The sequence below is a fragment of the Triturus cristatus genome, chromosome 11, assembly GCF_964204655.1.
Source record: "Triturus cristatus chromosome 11, aTriCri1.1, whole genome shotgun sequence".
In the NCBI taxonomy this organism is placed as follows: Eukaryota; Metazoa; Chordata; class Amphibia; order Caudata; family Salamandridae; genus Triturus; species Triturus cristatus.
In genome coordinates this window covers 1,045,487,030-1,045,505,810 of record NC_140594.1, presented here as the reverse complement: position 1 = coordinate 1,045,505,810, position 18,781 = coordinate 1,045,487,030, and the positions used below count along the sequence as shown (strand labels likewise).

The 18,781-nt window shown below is 43.3% G+C and overlaps 1 protein-coding gene across 1 annotated transcript in view; it reads right to left on the bottom strand.

Annotated features, from left to right (window-relative positions):
- Positions 1–5,134: 5,134 nt before the first annotated feature.
- Positions 5,135–18,781, bottom strand: part of LOC146785911 (coiled-coil domain-containing protein 150-like) — a 184,200-nt gene continuing 170,553 nt past the window's right edge. The window contains exons 18-19 of the mRNA XM_085633121.1: positions 16,542–16,606; positions 5,135–5,615 (exon numbers count right to left, since the gene is read on the bottom strand). Of these exons, the coding sequence (XP_085489247.1) occupies positions 5,135–5,615; positions 16,542–16,606 (546 nt within the window). The remainder of the gene's footprint in view (positions 5,616–16,541; positions 16,607–18,781) is intronic.

The window sequence follows — 18,781 nt, the reverse complement described above, 5'->3', positions numbered from 1 at the left end:
TCAGCGTCACAATCCCTGCTTTGATGCACCCCTATTGGCCCCAACAGTGGTCACTGGGTGCCCTGGGTGGGCTCCGGGCACCCAGCAGCAAGAGGTCGGGCCCCAGTGATGGGGTCCCTCGCGCCGAAAGCGGCCCGGGGAGGAAGGGCCGCATGGCCCCTCTCACAGCTGCCAAGATTTAAGATTGCTTATGTGTGACATTTTCATACTTTCAGTGAACTTATGAGTGACATTTAACGACTAAGAGTGACACTTTCTTGTGACCAAAATCATGCAATGTAGTACATGGAAATAGACAAATATCAGAAATTACACCCATTTGAGCAATGAGAAACTCAAGCTTTGCAGCAGGTGCTTTTAAACCTATAATTTCTAAATAATCAGCACCCTCCACCCCCAACCTCAGAGCCAGGTGCAGCTGAATCACAAGAAATAAAGGGATCTCTGTGACAAAAGCAGCAACCCACTGAGCTATCCACATAAAAAACAGATCTGTAACATGCTGGTAGACTTTATTTACAGCAGGCGTATTATCCCTCTGCGCTACTTTATGGTTAGAGTCCACACAGGCAGTTTTTCAAAACTTCAACCTTTCTCAAGCAGGAACATTAATCACCAACCTTATCTAATAAAGCCTGCTGCTTCGTACTGCTACTGTCACTGTAGCTGACCTGTCCGTGGAGTCACCTCACTGGTAGTAGAGAGCTTCTATTCATACGGGCCCCCTGAGGCTTTTTTCTATTGCTCTTATCAGTTTGCATTTGCACAAACACTTCAACTGTCCCCAATGAGGTGGGAGATCTCCACGTGCACGGTGCTTACCTTCCACCTGTCAACGGAGCACCTATAAAACCCAATTACAGCTGCCTTAGTTTTCGCTCTAAAGGACTTCTAAAGTGAAAGCACTGGCACAGCTATTAGACAGCTAGTTAAAGTGATTGACAGACCAAGTTACTGGAGGGCTGGCTATCCTTCCCCATGAGCTCTGCTATTGGCTAGAGAGAACTAAAATACCTGACCCTGTGCCAGAAGTGATAGCTTCCTCGCCGGGAACTGATTGATGAACTATAGGTAGTTTTGTACTTTCAGCTGTGCACATTGAATCTTTGCAAGGTACCATTATTATCAATTTGCTCAGGCTCACTGACACCAGCACACGGAGAGATGCAGCACAGACAGGTTTAGTTGTATCCCAATGACTGGGGGGGGGGTTTAAAGAATTATGCACATGCTCCAAATGACTACTTCATCTTCATATAACAATTGCTTCATTACGTAGAACAGTGCCTTAGCCCAGCTTTAAATAACACAACAGACCAAAGCATCAACCTGCTTTAAGTCACATTGCTGCAAAACTCACAAGGTCACTGGATATATTTCCTCATGGTCCATTATGCAGATGTAGTGTAGAACATGCACTGGAAATTTACACAACAAGTTAGCACTTACTAATTAATCAATAGAAAGCTCTCCAGTTGGGTAGCTATTTTCTGCAAAACAGTGGACACTTGTTGGATAAAGGGGCAGGTGAGGTTCCGATGTGGCCCAGTCACTCACACAGCTACTGACACACCCACACAGGCACTAAGACACCCACTTAGACACCCACACAGCTACTCACACACCCACTCACAAATCCACTCACACCCTCAAAACTACTTACACCCACTCATACCCCATACAGACATTCACACACCCGCTCACAGACCCATACAGCCACTCAAACCCCCACTCACACACCCATAGAGCCACTCACACACTAATACAGACACTCACACACCCACTCACACACCCATTCATACACCCCTACAGACACTCACACACCTACTCACAGACCAATACGGCCACTCACACACCCAGCACCCAACCCATACAGCTACTCACACACCCACTCACAGACCCATGCAACCACTACCACACACCTGCAATACTACTCACACATACAGCCACTCACACACCTACTCACCGACCTATACAGCCACTCACACACCCACTCGCAAAGGTTACAAGTTACAGTTAGGAAATACATTTAAAAAAACCTTGGAAAGTCACTTAAAAAAACAAAGGTTGCAGGGACATTATAATTTGGAAATAACTTGTAAAAAACGTAGAAATTCACTGAAAAAACAAAGGTTACAATGAAATTATAGTTAGGAAATAGAATTAAAAAAAGATAACAATTCACTGAAAAAAACAAAGGTTACAAGGACATTATAGTTAGGCTCAGATTCCACTTGTACAAAACCAGTGAAATTCAGCAGTTATAGTTAAAGCTAACTATAACTTACGCCCCCACAATGCACTGCTTATGACTTCACATATTACATCACTCATGACATGGCCAGTGACATTACTGATGACATCACTGAAGACATCTCAAATGACATCACTGATGACATCATCGACAGAACAACCCACACGTCCACTTACATACCCAAATAACCACTTATACATCACTCACACACCCACTCACACAATTACTCATTACCCATGAACCTACTCACACAGTCACTTACTCACCCATGCAATTACTGACATAGCCACTCACTCACCCATACAACCATTCACACACCCACACAACTACTTACAGAGCCATTCACACATAAATACAAGCACTCACACACCCGCTTATGCACCCCATTAACTCACTTAACCAAACACCTCCTGAAACAGCCACTTACTCACCCATACAGCCACTTACCCACCCATTCACTCTTCCATACAACCATTCAGAAAGCGACTCATACAGCTACTTACACACCCACAAACTCATTCAGCTATACAGACAGTCACACAGCCACTCTCTCACCGATTCAGCTACTCACACACCCACTTATTAAGCCATAAAGCTACTCATACACACACTTATTCACCCATTTAGGTATTCACAGACCCACTCTTACACCCATACTGTAACTCGGATACAGTCAAACATCCATTCACATAATATATGGTAGAAATTGTATCACTCATTATGCTACCTTCGTATATATGTTTAGCACCTATTAACATTCAGAAAACACTCACAATCACTGGAGGATGTCATCAGTGATGTAATTTGAGATGTCATCAGTGATGTCACTGACCAAGTCATGTAATATGTGAGGTCATAAGCAGTGCATATTATAGTTAGCTCAGGTACCTATAACTGCTGAATTTCACTGATTTAACTATAACATTCCTGTAACCTTTGTTTTTTTCAGTGAAAAATAAAAAAATAAAAGAATATATATATATATATATATATATATATGAAACAACCAACACGTGAAAACGTGTAAATCGAAGAGCACTCCAGCAAAATCCAGGGACAATGTTCTTCAAAGCATGAATGCTTTATTTGGCAAGTTCCCCCCCGTTATACCCCCGAAACGCTGACAGACGCGTTTCGCCGACTGGCTTTTTCAATGTCAGTTACCATTACGTTTAAACGGCACATTTAAACTTCAATAATGTGTCACATGACAAAGAATACACAAACATAGAAGATGGGCTAGCAGCAACATTATTTCTAAATTCATGGCGGCCATCTTCTAATAGCAAATACAAACAAATAAAGTGCCTAACGTGCATACGAAAATAACATATGTGAAGGTTAAAATTACAGTTTCAAGTTGGACAACAGCATAAAGTGACAGGTGATAATAGGGTGTTCACATATTGAATTGTTAGGGATGGAAAACGCCCGATTATGGATATATAATGCTCTAAAATTCCAAAATATGGTTGTATTAGGACTGACTAGGGTTTTAAGTATGTGCAATCCTCATAGATATTAATTGATCTACAAACCTAGGGGGTGAGAAGACTAAAATTATACTGAATAGTGGCACTTAATTAATCTAATGTTTAATTTGTCAATCTACCCCCCTAAATTCAGGCATTTCCTCCAAATTGCCTAGTCACCTGTCCTTATGTGTTAATGAAGCCCTGAATGGGCTAAAAGCCAACTACTGAGAGAGAGTACTTGGATGTGTTCTGCTATCAAAATAGAAAAAGAGACATTCGAAACAGAACAACAACAAGTGTCGGTTATGTGTGATCGTAATGAGACTTTGTAACAAAAGAAACTCAGTGCAGGGGTGTCTAAGGTACATTAGAGGACACGCCCTAGGGTTTGTGTGTTTCCACCCTCTCATAAGTGGACCCATAATTCCTCATCATTAAGCGCAAGTTAAATTTATGCTTACAGCGCTGGCAACCCAAGAGCACCTTACTATATGTTATATGTCATCTACTTTGGAGGATCATCTGCTTTGCTTTGAATTCTATTGATGAATGTGGAACTAAGACACATTTCATTGCCTTGTTCGTTTGGTCCCAAGACTTACATTTGCCTTGAAGAAGTTCCAGTGTGGAACGAAACGCGTTGGCTGAGTATCTGTAAGAAAATAAAGGATATAACTAAAGATACCGATTTGTTTTGGACTTCTCCTGACTGGTGCACCTTCCATCTTTGTTTATCTTATCTGTTACTGATTGTCAGTGGGGTTGCTCTACGACGCACTCCGGAAGTATTGTGCACAGGATCCAAATACTAATTGTGAGACTTTGGGATATGAAGTGCTAAACTAGTAGTCAGTCGTAGTTCTTATTTTGTTTAACCATAATTCCTCATCATTGTTAAGCCCTATTGGGGCCTTTGTTTGGAGATCTATTATGTAGGTTGACTCTAGGATACGAAGTTTTCGTATTCTGTCGCCACCCCTCTCCGACTTGCCCACTTGATCCAGACAATAGAATTTTAAAAGATCACGGTTGCTCTGATGGTATTGTTCAAAGTGTCGAGCAACCGGATATGCTGGATCTTTATTCGTAATTGCCCGCATGTGCTCCAAAATACGTTTTTTAGTAGGATGTATAGTGCTTCCTATGTATCTTTTGGCACATGGGCAAGTAAGGCAGTAGACAGTAAAGTCTGAATTGCAGTTGTGGAAAAGTTTCATCTTGCGTACAGGTCTGGGGTCATTGGGTCTGCCTGAGTATGTTGTTGTTTTCTCGCTAAATTTGCAGGCTTTGCAGTGGTTACAGGGATAAAATCCCGTAAGGCCTATTCTGTTTTTGACTTTGGGGACCGGATCAAAGTGACTATGGACAAGGTAGTCGCCAATTGATAGGCTACGCTTGTAAGTGATTACTGGGCGTGCAGGCAACTTTTTTTAAGGATGTTGTCTGTTTGTAAGATGTGCCAATTTCTCTTGAAGATCTGCATGATCTGGCTAGATTTTTCATTAAAATTGGTTATCATCCTGGCCTGACCTTCATTCGATTCAGTAGCTTTTTTAGCAATTAATAGATCTTTTCTGTCAATCTCTTTGACTTTAGTTTCAGCTATGGAGAGGTCTGCGTTGTTATAGCCTCTTTCCCTGAATCTTTTGGTGGCTTCTGTTTTTACCTGGGCATAGTCCTGTGCTTTGGAGCAATTCCTTTTGAGGCGTATGAATTCCCCAAATGGTATGTTCTTTATGGTACTGCGTGGGTGGTGGCTGTCAGCATGCAGGACAGTGTTGCCTGCTGTGGGCTTCCTGAAGACTTTGGTAGACAGTGTACCATTATCTACGTAAACCTCTAGATCCAGGTATGTGACTGATTTGTCACTGATTTCCCCCGTGAATCTAAGGTTGAGGTCATTTATGTTAAGGGAAGCCACAAATTCCTCAGCCGAGGTACGGCTGCCACGCCAAATTATAAAAAGATCGTCTATGTATCGTGCCCAAAGAGCGATCTTTTCCACCCAGCATTCATTTGCCTCGCCCCAGGCCACGTGCTTCTCCCACCAGCCCACGAAGAGATTCGCGTAGCTGGGGGCGAAGCACGTTCCCATCGCGGTCCCTCGCAGTTGTCGATACAACTTTCCTGCAAAAGTGAAAATGTTGTTGGTAAGACAGAAAGTAATCATTTGTATCAGCATTTTGTTATGTTGGTAATATTTCATAGGTCTTTTGTTCAGGAACCAATCTATAGCAATGACGCCATTCTTGTGATCAATGCAGGTATATAGACTGGTGATGTCCAGAGTTATGAGTAGCATATCAGCGTCCCAGGCAGTACCTTCAATCAATCTTAGGAAGTCTTGTGTGTCCTTGATGTAGGAGGCCAAGTCTTTAACTAGTGGGGCCAGAAATAGGTCTATGTAGGTGGATGTATTTTCCAATAGACTATTAATGGACGCCACTATGGGTCTCCCGGGGGGATTGGTTGTACTTTTATGCACCTTAGGAAGATGGTAAAAAGTTGGAATCGTGGGTGCCTCACATTTCAGGAATAGAAATTCGTCTTGATATAGCAGACCATCTGCTTTCCAGATTTGTAAAAGATTGTGGTATTTGTCAATACTTTCAAGATAAATTGCTCTGGATATTGGCAAATAACAGTCTTTGTCGTTAAGTTGCCGCATCGCTTCATCCTGTTACTGCTCTTTGTTAAAAACCACCATGTTTCCCCCTTTATCTGAAGGTTTAATTTCAATGGTTACGTCTTTCTCCAAAGATTTCAGAGCCTCCCAATGTTTCCTGGGGATATTGTAGCGACGTTCATTAAAATCCTTACGGTTGGCCAAGATTTTCACCTATAACTGCTGAATTTCACTGATTTAACTATAACATTCCTGTAACCTTTGTTTTTTTCAGTGAAAAATAAAAAAATAAAAGAATATATATATATATATATATATATATATATATATATATATATATATATTCACTTAAAAAACCATAGGTTTCACACATGTTATAGTTAGCTGGGCATTTCCCTCGTAAAAAACCAATGAAATTCCCCCGTCAGATATTACATCACTGTATTTAGACACTTATTTACCCATGTCTTCTTCCATTCATCTTTAGCTATACATATATTAATTTTTTTTTTTTTCAGAAAGACACATATGTCATCAGTGATGTAATATCTGACGTCATCAGCAGAGGATTGCGGTCGCGTGAGTTATAGTTGCCTGCACTAACTATAACGGGGGAATTTCATTGGTTTTTTACGAGGGAAATGCCCAGCTAACTATAACATGTGTGAAACCTATGGTTTTTTAAGTGAATTTGCAAGGTTTTTTAAATGCTAATTCCTAACTATAACGTGTGTGAAACCTATGGTTTTTTCAGTGAATTTGTATGGTTTTTTAAATGCTAAGTTATGTATTTATTAATATATTTTTTTAAACAAAACTTTTTCACGGCGCGCGCACGGTGCGCTTTGCGCACGGTGCGCGCGCGGTGGGCACACGGTGCGCTTCGCGCACCGCGCGCACACTTTACGCAGCTCGTGCCGAGTCCTGGATATTTAAACGTGCTAAAGCTGAATGGCGACCCAGTTGCTGATGAAATAAAGTTCCCATCTGGGTCCCGCCTTACACCTCAACCGCATAGGTCCATTTGCAAGTTGCCCTGTAGTCACGGTTTGAATAATCCGAAAACCTCCGTGAAATCACGGGCTGCAGTCTGCAGCAGAGCCCTGCTGGTGGATGCGGTGTGCCAGGGATTATCAATACCTTGGAAGAATTTTTTTTTTTTTTTTGCCGTAGCTGCCCTTAATGTCTCTGGCCTCTTGGAAGGCGGGTTTCCTCCAGCGCGCTCGGGGCTTGCGCGCACAATGTGCCAGAAGGGTTCCTACGATACGAAGAACCAGAGGAAACACAGCGGGATATGAAGGTAAGAACTTTATTCCAGCATGGCATGACGCGTTTCGGACGTAATGCCTTTCTCAAATGCCTGCTGCAACATTGGCCCTTACAGCCAGTCAGCTTTTAAATAATTCATATCGTTTGTCCCATTGGTGCAGTCCAGGTGAGTTGAAATACCGTGACCAACCACTGTGGCTGCATCGGCAAACCACAAGACCCAGAATGCATTCCCACTGCATCCCGGGTGAATGTCCAGTATATATATATATATTTATGCATAATAGCATGCATGGTTCCGTCATCCATCTATCCAGCCATCGATCAGTAGTGGAGGAAGGCACTCGGCTGTATCGTGACAAAGCTTGGGCCTAAGCAGGGGGGAGAGGCGGAAACCTTCCAGCTGTACATGGAACCCATGGCTCAAAGGGTGAAGGCGAATCCTGATATAGGAGGTGTTAAAATAGGGCAGGATATAAATAAGATCTGCCTTTACGTGGATGACGTTCTCCTGGCAGTAACCGTCCAGACCCACTCATTCCGGACGGTGATTTGCGAATTGGACCTGTTTAGAAGCATTTCAGGCTTTAAAATAAATATTCGGAAAACTCAAATCATGAATACCAATATCCCTCCCGGCACAAAAAGGAGATTCGGAATTGGTTCCCTCTCCAATAGGCAACACATGATATCTAATACCTGGGCATCAAGATTGCAGCCTGCTATGACAAAAGATTGCAAATGAGTTATAGAAACCGCCTTTGGAGGGTCCAGTGGAGTGGCCTGTCATGGACATGCAGACTGGCAGCACTAAAAATCTCCAGCCTTCCTAGAATCCTATTCTTAATGCAGGACACACTGTCAAAATTACAGAAAATTATTGAGACCTTCTTCAGGGCAGCAAAAAAGCCAAGAGTGGCAGATTCATTCCCTATAGACAGCCAGAAGTTGGAGGATGGAGACCCAAATCTGACTATTACATAGCAGCCCAGATCAGATACTTCATAGAATGGAACGGTCTGGCAGTCAGTCACATCTGGAAGATCCACTGGCTACCTATGAAACACAGAACATGGGGTCTGTACCCCTACCAGTTCCCAGAACTTTTTGGGAGACTTGGTATAAAGTGGCCACCAAGAGGGGGCTGATGATGATTTGCTCCCTTATTACTCCGTTCATTAACAATCTTGACTTTTCACCTCAGTACTAACTGCTGGATCATACCATAGATGGCAATTAGGAAGAGAACAGGTGACTCCTTTGACCATCATTGTCTCAAACCAATTGAACAGATTAAATCTGATTATGCTAAAAATATGACACCACACAAATGTAGCGGTCGGGGGGGAGCTAGAGGATAAAATTGGGCAGTCTACATTTGTATCCTTCCTCTTCACTACATAACACAGCAAAGAGAATGAGACAAGGTCAGGCCAAAGAGTGTACAATTTATCTATTTACAGAAGAGCTTAGGTTGTGTGTTAGTTTCTGTTAATCACTAAAGGATCCAAGACTTTCAATAACCCTATTACTCTGGGAGTCAATTCAATTCAAATATTGAAAGGTATGGGCTCACACACCCCCAGTGTCATGCTTCATCATTGTCCAGCCTTGCTCGCCAGAAAACATTCTAGCACATGCTGGCTCACCTGTTAGTTTCCAGAGAGCCCAAATAGATGAGGGGTTGGGATCCAAAGACAAATGAGGAAACAAATATTGGGCACCCCCAAACAGGAAGTACCTACTAAATTATTTAGGATTACTCCTACATCTGTGGGTTAACACAGCCAATGCCCCGTCCAGGATCTGCAGCTTTCTTCAGGACCAAGGATCCTTACTCTCTATCTCATATTTTATACACACATGTACCATGCATCAAGCATACACACAAAATAACCAATGGTAATTGTTTGCATATTCTGTATAAATGTAGACACACTTCTTCAGCGTTTCTTATTGGAGGTCCAGTTGCAACATATACATTTTAAAAAACAAGAAATCAAATGACAAACAGAAATTAACACAAAATAAAATCTTAGGAGACAAATTCTCTGGAAATAGGGTGATGTTCAATCAGATGAGAAAATTCATGCTGCATGCACTAATCGGCTGATTAGCATTCTACTATCATTAGATGAAATCATTAATGTGGAACAGTTTAGGTGAACGTTCCATGCATCACTGCGCAACAGTGTGCAAAACATGTTGACAGTGATCACACCAAAGCATGAGTGGCTTTATCACACAAAATCCATTCACATACCCTTAGCTAAACTAGGGAGCACCTCATGGAGGAGTACGATGATGGCGGCCTTGTAGTCACACACTACAAAAGGGAAGAGAAAGCCTAAGAATTAACACATTTACAAATAGATTGGTGGAAGTGCCCATGGTGAAGAGAGATCGATGTTTACTCACGTCATCAAAAGTTACACGCTCCTTTTGCACCTAGTAATCAGCCGTCTCCCAATGATGCAGGACCTCTGGAGACTCCGGTATAGAGGACAGGACGATAGAGAACAAGTTGGCGTGCACCTGATTACGTGATTAATGTGACACGGGCATGCTCGGTCACGTGACAAACGAGACTCATGGAAGTTGGAGTTCCACATGTCGTTGCTTCGTCCTCCTCAGTAGAGTGAATGGAATGGAAATGATCCGTTGTTTCACGTGATTGGCGTGAAGCGAGAGCGCACGATCGCCTGACACGAGAGGCTCATGGGAGTTGGAGTCCACGTATCGTCTTTTTACCTACCTCAATAGAGTGGTCAGAAAGGGCGTGTAAGATTTTTTTTTTTAATAATAATATTTTGGCATATATACATGCCAATGCATAAGCATAATGATTTAAATAACGTCCACCCCAATGGACAGAAATAGAACAACTTACCACACAATTTGTCACTGTTGGGGCTCTCTTGTTGGCGGACATATAGGAGGACGAGTTGCTAGAGCTATAAGTGTGCCATGTCATGGGCATAATGATTTGAGTGATGTCACCCCCAATGGACAGAAACTGCTAAATTTACTATACTGCACAATTTCCAGCTATTGGTACTCTCTTATTGTTGTGAGTGCAAGCTAACAATTATGGTTATCTGATATGGTGGACCTTACTCTGATGTGTAAAGTGATCTACCTAGCACTTGTAACCGAGGCAAATTCAGGGTATTTGAAGCCAAAGAATATAATTGTTCAGTCCCTCTATGTGTGTCCTAAGTAATGTACCCAGCATTGCTCCTTGCTGAGCAATGTTTGAAGTATATTGCCCCTGTTGGGTGCATGAACCTTCTCCAACACTGCCTATCTAATCTCAACTTCATTATTGTTTGTTTTTGTCACGAGCCAAGAACCGGTGACGCGCTGTTCGCATTACCGCAAACTCCTGTTCCACCACACGGACTCTGCTTGAACTACACTCCCCATAATGCTCGGAGGAGCACGCCCCACGTGACCCACGTTACGCTCGGCAGAGCGGATATAGCCCAACGCGCCCAGAGAGCGGTGCCGATGATTCCTAGTCGTACTTCTGCCTCGGCTCTCTGCAGAACCTTCGAACTTCAGTCCACAGACACCTTCGCTCCTGCGCCGACGACCGCTCCAGGATTCCTGGGCTCTGGAAGACGGCGCCTGAGAACCTCCGCCCACGAAAGTCCGGGCTTCTGGAAACTGCTCAAGCGCTCCTCTGCCCACGGAGTTCCGGGTTCAGATTCGCAGCGCGAACAGGTGCGCTCCTCTGCCCACGGAGTTCCGGGTACAGAGTCGCAGCACCCGCCTCCGTTCACTGCACTTCGGAACCGTGAGTACTGGGTAGGCGAGTGGTCGCCTTTTGCCTTCAGGGAGGCATCTTCTTTTGTTTGCTCATATGACCCTGCTATTGAGTGCGCTCTGGAGCATTAAGCACTGGTAGGAAGTGCTGTCCTTTGCTCCCAGAGGTACTGTGCACCATTTCCTGAGGGACCTGCAGCGGGTCACGCCCTAGCTCAAAGACCGTCATCCAGTGCCCCCTCTTAACTGGATTACGGGTATTCCCCTGGCCTAGCGCCTTTCACTCCAAAGTGGTGGAGGAGGTGGCAGGTGAGAGAGTAACAAGAGAGAGAATTGGGTATCAGGACAGGGGTGTAAAAAGATACCGTTTGTCTTATGTGTGCTTGTGTCTTTCCAAGTCCCTCTCCCAGCTGTTCCTCCCCTTCCTTCCCTCGCTCACCTACCTCCCGAGTCCGTGTGTGTAATACATCTTCCGGACTGGGGGCAGATGAGAGGTGGACCCCTATAGAGCATCAGCGCCATCCTGAGGAGAGAACACCCCGGCCATCGTGACAGTTCTCCAGAAAGTGGGTTGTCATTTTTGTGGCACCCTTCTTACACCTGTTATTACTTCTGTGTTCATTAATTCTGATACAAACGTTTCGTGAAGACATACCCTTATACCTAAGGCCACAAGGGCAGGTGAGCATTTACATCACATTCTCTGTGTTACAATTCGTATGGGATTTTATGATCCTCGAGTGGCCAGTAGCAAATCAATCTCCTTATGTGTTTTAGTGGATTTACACATTGAGCATCTCCTGCAGGGATAATGGCCTGTAGGTGGAGGGAGACCCCAAGGCGTATGTGTTGGAATTGGACTTTGTTTACCTAGCTTAGTGTGGACCAATTGGTCCCTAATACTGTTGCCCCTTTCAAAAGAAAATAAAGGGGGGCCCATTTATGTCCTGTACTGCCTAGAGTTCTCCAGTTTTTATGACAATATTTTTAACTTTGTTGGAGAAAATAGGCTACGTTGTTACACATGTGAGTCTGTCTGTTGTATGTTTTGAATGGTTTCCAGTAGGGCATCTCTGTTGTTATTAAGTGCGCACTTTCTTGAGGATTGTTTGGGGGTGTAGTCTATTAGCAAGTTTGTAAGTCAACACATCTGCCTGTTCATTAAAGGTCGACAATTCAGAACAATTATGTTTGATACTTAAATATGGACAAAAAGGGGAGGTTCTCCCTTAGTGCCCCTGGGTGGAAACTCTCAAAACGATAAAGACCATTTTTATCTGTAGTTTTTTCAAATACTTTGGTTAAGAACTGGTTATCCTTCATTACAATAGTAAGATCAAGGAATGTACCATTCTTATCCTCAGTAGTATGAGTAAAATGGAGGAAGGGGTCTACGGTATTGACCCATGTTGTAAATTCCAGGGCAGAGTTTCATCTCCCTTCCAAATGATAAGAACTTCATCTATATATCTAAGTCAAATTAAGATTTAGTTTTTGAATGGATTCATAGGGGAATAGATGTGGTCACTCTTTAACTGGTGTACATATAGGCAGGCCAAACTGAGAGCAAGTGTACTGTCCATAGCTGTTCCCTGTATTTAGTGGTAGATAGTGTCATTGTATTCAAGGACATTCTCTGTTAAAGCCACTCTTGCACATTCCATCATAAATTCAATAGGGGTTATACTGTTTATTCCTGTTGATCTTAGTACAGCTTCTATCACCTCTATTGTGCGCTCCTAGGGGAAGCTGGTGTACAGAGCTTCAATGTTCATTGTATTGAGAAGTGTGCTGGTATTGTCAATGTTTACATCTCTGAGGAGGATCAAGACATCTTTGGTGTCCTTCAGGTATGATGGAATGGATGAATGAATGAATCACTTTTTTGCATAATTACTTAAAATCATTGCAAATTACACACCTGTAGCATAAATAGCAGTTAAAACGGACCTCGCACCTTTTGTAAACAATAACTCTGCAAAGATACAACATGCTGATTGCCCCAATTCCAGCCATCAAATACGTCCTTTACCCACCATATTTGAACTTTGAAGGGAAAGTTCTACCATTGGAACCACGCTTATACAAGCGACATTCCAGGGCTGTAAAAGTCATAGGTCCTTAAAATGTAATCTGTTATTAAAAGCAAAAACTGTTAAAAACCAAGCTCTCCCTTTGCGGCTTAACATTTGTTGGACAGTACTTGTGCAGTATTGATCACCAAAATTGTGACTCAGTCATTCGTCCTCAATTTGTTAACATGGGCTCTATGTCTCCTCCTGAGTGATGCGAATGTGGTGCATCGCCAACTTAATAAACAATAACTCTATATGGCATTATAGTTGCTTTTTTGGGGGGATGCCATACGGCATCAACCGATTATATCGTAAAAGACAGACCTCTCCCCTTTGAAGTATGATGGCATTTTTAGACCAATGGTAGAAAAAACCAATCACAAAACTGTGAAAGGGTTTCTAAAATTGAGCCAATCCTGGACAAAATCGGTATTCCTGGGGGTGGGATCCTATTTTTGTGTATTTTGAAAATACAAAAGTGTGCTAAACGAGGTTCTTTTGCTACCAAGAAGTCACCCTCATGTTTTGTGATCCACCCTGAGGCTAATGCTTCTTTTGTCATGTTACTGATCATATTCTTCAATCTTACAGTGGGGTCAAGTGCTAAGAATGTCATGGCTGCTGCAATCAGATAGAAGAGGATGTATTCAGCTTCATACATTTCTTTGACCATCACTATGATTTCCCCTCCCTTATTGGCAGGTTTTATTATGATTGCCTGGTTCTGTTTTAGTTCATTCAAAGCATTTTGTTATTTCTTGGAGAGATTATTGAAATTTACTCCTCTCCCCGTGTCAATAGACTCTATTTCTTGGGTAACTGCATTCTTGAATGTAACTACCTCTATGGTTATAGTGGAGGGTGGTAGTTGAAAGGTGCATTTTGTCCTTAATTCAGTGTTTATATCAATGTCAGGACTCATTGCATCGGTGTTAGTTTGAAAAAAAGCATTCAAACTGATTTTTCTGAAAAAATGCATTACCTTGAACTTGTCTGCTAGGAGGGTGGTACAAACCTAAACCTCTATTGAATACGTCTAGATAAATCTAAGTCAGGGAGGATGTGCTGGAATTAACTACTAAGGGGCAGATTACGATGTCGGTGGGTCCAACACCAACGGCAGATTGGTGTCGGACCCACCGACATCTAACACTGCGGTCCGCCCACTGCATTATGATGCGGAGGGGGGAGGGACCATCCGCAGCGCTTCTGACGGGCTCAACGAGCCCGTCGGTGCAACGGAAAACACCATAATCCCTTGAGTGACGGTGGAGCCAGGCTCGCTCCACTGTCGGATTATGATGGCACTTTCCAACAGCCTTTTCCTGTCGGGCTTTCCAATATAAAAAAGGATGTCAGAAAGTGTCTTTGAGGCCCCCTAGCAGGGCCCCCCGGCCCTCCGCTACTGGGCCTGTGCACCCCAAGACATCCCTGCACTGTGTGGCAGGCACCCCGAGGTGCCGGCCACATGGTGCTGGGATGTTTACAAACATCCATTTGTCAATGGAGGCTTGTGCTGTGGGCCTTTTACGCCCGCCGCACAAGCTTACATTGACAAATGGATGTTTGTAAACATCCCTGCACCTATGGGCAGTCGCATCATAATACTGTGATCGGAACCGCCCGTCATAGTAATTAGGCCCATAGTTCTCAGTTTGCTAGTGCTTGGCTGGTTGTGCCTCCCTTTGCTGCGTGTCACAATTTGTGGCTCGTCTGTTCATTGCACCCTGTTGTTGTCTTTGTGTTTTACTTTTCCCTTTCCACTGCTTCTCCTCAAAAAAGGAGATCTCATTTGGGGGGTAGGGAATCACAGAGGGAATTGTTGGTAATGGTCAGGCCAGAACCCAAGGGGGTATCCATGTTGGGGAGGCATATGAGGAAATTAGGGTTGGTAATTCTCCTTATGGCTCTCACCACTGCTACTGTTGCGGAAATCTGAACTGAATGACCAGTTCTGTGGTATCGGTCTCTGTCTAGTATTTGTTTTTTGTATTTGGGAATTCTTTTATATTGTTGTTGTGTAATAGGGTGTCCCTTCAAAACACATGTTTTTTTTAACAAAGGAGGGAATAACCCCTTTTTATTTATAGCCTCACCCCAACTCCTAAAGGTCCGGGTGGGCTCAACCGTATTTCAGGCAGCGCTTATAATAAGGGTGTATGGGGGAGTAACTTTAAAGATGAAATTCCACACCCACTCCTAAAGTGTTCTTTATTCGTGGAGTGGGAGGCAAGATTAAAAACACTATAGTAGGGTATTCTGGATGTGATGGTCCTATGACCCTAAACTAAACACCAACATGTTTCAGCCCTCTCTAATGGCCTAAAAATTGGTCCTGGGCTTTCGTCAGGGTGGAATGCCAAGAGGTTACTTCCCCCACAGACGTGAGTGCACTGTGAATGCCCAATTTGCATAAGGCACATTAAATAGTCTTGTAGATACAAGTCTAATACTTGCCGCTGGTTCTTTAGAGGAATTACCTCACATTGATAGGGCAATGTCCCCAGCCTGGGCACAAGCAGGAGAGCAGAGCATCAAGTAGGTTGTAGCGGGGATGGACCTTTGATGAATATGTGACTACAAGGCCTCCCCTCATGCCCCCTCCGGAGCTCATGCCCTATCAATGTGGGGTAATTCCTCTTAAGAACCAGCACCCTGCGAGTGCCTGGCACACGGTGCAGGGATGTTTCTAAACATGCCTTTTTGCATTGAGGTTTGTGCTGCAGCCCTTATCCATCCCGCATCACAAGCCTCAATGCAAAAATGCATGTGTAGGCGGTCGGATCGTAATTCGGAGGTCAGGACCGCTGCCTACGTGTTAGGCGGTCCTGATCCCAAAACAGTGGCGGCCGTAAACGTAATCAGCCCCAATGTTAGCTGTTCAGCAAAGATTAGAATGTATAATCAGTGAGCCAAAAGAGATTAAACATCTAAAGTTGCAGAGGAAAATCCACACTGACACATGCTTTTTTAAATGTCTAAAGTATTTAATATTTAATTTTATTTATTTCTATTTAATTTTATTTACATTTTAGAAAATACTTCTGGAGCCAAGAATCATGAAGGTGCTTTACAAGATCTTCTGAAGGATGCTGTTGATTTCGAGAGATCTCTCTATATACAAAGTGAGGGGTTCGATCTAAAATACAAACAAGATAGTCTTATGAAGATCATAAGCATTTTTCCATTCCAGCTCTTACAGACAAATAAACATCAAGTCAGACATTTAAAAGATCAAGTTAAAACAATATACAAAAAATATATGGAACGACAAGATCACAAAACAACCTTGAGTTAAACATTAAAATACCTAATACAATAGTTTCCCAACATGGATACCCACAAAAAATGAAATACTGTTCCTTAGGGAGAGAATCTTGGAGTCATTTTCTGAGTTTAATTTGCAACGAATTACATATAGTCCAGCACTCCTGATGTTGACTACAAAAAGTTAAATCTTTCAACATACAGACAGAAGGCCAAGAGGCAAAGTGGGTAGACAAGGACAAAGAAAAGCTGAAATGAGGGTCACATCTTTTTGGAAAATAGCAAAGTGACATATTTAAGAGTATGTTAATAGAATGGTTAACGAAAAAAATCCAGATTGAACTTTCAAAACTAAAGATCAAAATAGAGGGCAAAAAAATGGGCCAAACAGAATGCACCCAAGAAACGAGGGTCTCTTAAGGGGGTACGTGGAACATCTCTGCTACATAGCAGTGCTTGGTTGCTGGCTGGGTACAGATCAGGTGCTGGAGGCCTGGAGCCATAGCACATAAAGAAAGCCCTGGGAGCACCAAGTTAGGACTCAGGATTATAGATTTGCAAACAAGGTACTCTGTCACAAACACAATTGAGTACCATGCCTGCCAAGATGATGGCAGCCACTCTACTTGTGTCAGGAGGACTGACACCTTTCCATAAGTGGAGGACCCACTGTCGATTAAAGCTTCCTCTGACGAAGTAGTGGCCATCAGAGGAAGGACATTACACCACCCACCCGATTTTGAGTGGATGATGTGTTTCTGTCACAACGAAGGACAGAAAAATTCCAAATAATGACCACCCGAACATCCAGGGAAAATACTCCCTGTGTGTGGGGATCAATCGCTCTTTGTTTTTCAATAACAAACTCCCAGTTTGCAACTGCTTAGTGGCCTGGGGGGCACAAGTTGTGCCCCCCCCACACATCCATGCACTTTGTGCCAGGCACCACATGGTACCTGGCACACGGTGCATGGATGTGCACAAAATGCATTTTTCTAGTGCGGCTTGTGCTGCGGCTCTTTTCCCGGGCTGCAGCACAAGCCGCCCTAGAAAAATGCATTTTCCAGCCGTCTGTACGGCGGTCGTATCCAAGTAGGGTGAGTGGGCTTGCCAGCTTATTGTTGGACGGTTCCTGACCGCGGCGATGGCAGTCCGACGTTTGTCCGACCGCCAGTATAATGAGGCCCTAAGATATAGGTTCAGCATGAGATGTACTTCACAGAAAATATTGCCACCTGGCATAGATAAGCTCTGCAAAAGGTCAAGTTTCAGAGGAAAATAATTACTTGTCAATAAGCATATGGGGAAAACCATGCAGGCCCGTTTTTTCTGTGTTAAATGTGAATGCCATTCCCTATTCCATGTTCACTAAATGGGAATGCTTCCACATACCATCTGCTCGGCGTAGGTGATACATGGGAGTGGCGGCAGGAGGAGGGGTAAGGAGGATGTAAATGGACAGGAAAAGCTATGGTGGGAGGGGGAACAACCTTTACAACGCAACTTTTACCACGCACTACCATTACAACGAAACTGTTACAACGCGAGTGCATTGACAACGCAGGACATTACAACGCAAGTCTTTACATCGACTTGCACTAGATGGCGTGCTAACATTGAAAATAGTGTAGTTTACTATCCCAACACCTTCCCTACTGTTACGTGGACTGGAGTTGGAATAGTAAATTACACTTTTTTAATGTTAGCACGCCATCTAGTGCAAGTCGATGTAAAGACTTGCGTTGTAATGTCCTGCGTTGTCAATGCACTCGTGTTGTAAAACTTTCGTTGTAACAGCATGCGTTGTAACGTCATACATCCGGTGGGAGCATTCGGAGGGCATATTTGATATTTGATATTTGATATTTTTGGGTATTTGTAGAGCGCAGACATACGCTCCGGAAGGAGCATCTTGGCGCTAAGTTAGCAAGCAGCGGGTACATAAGAGATGGTACGTGGTGAGGAGACTAAAGCTAGATAGCTGCCAATACAGAGGTATCTGATTGTTGGTAAACCCAGGTCTTTAAGAGTTTTCTAAAGGTGCTCT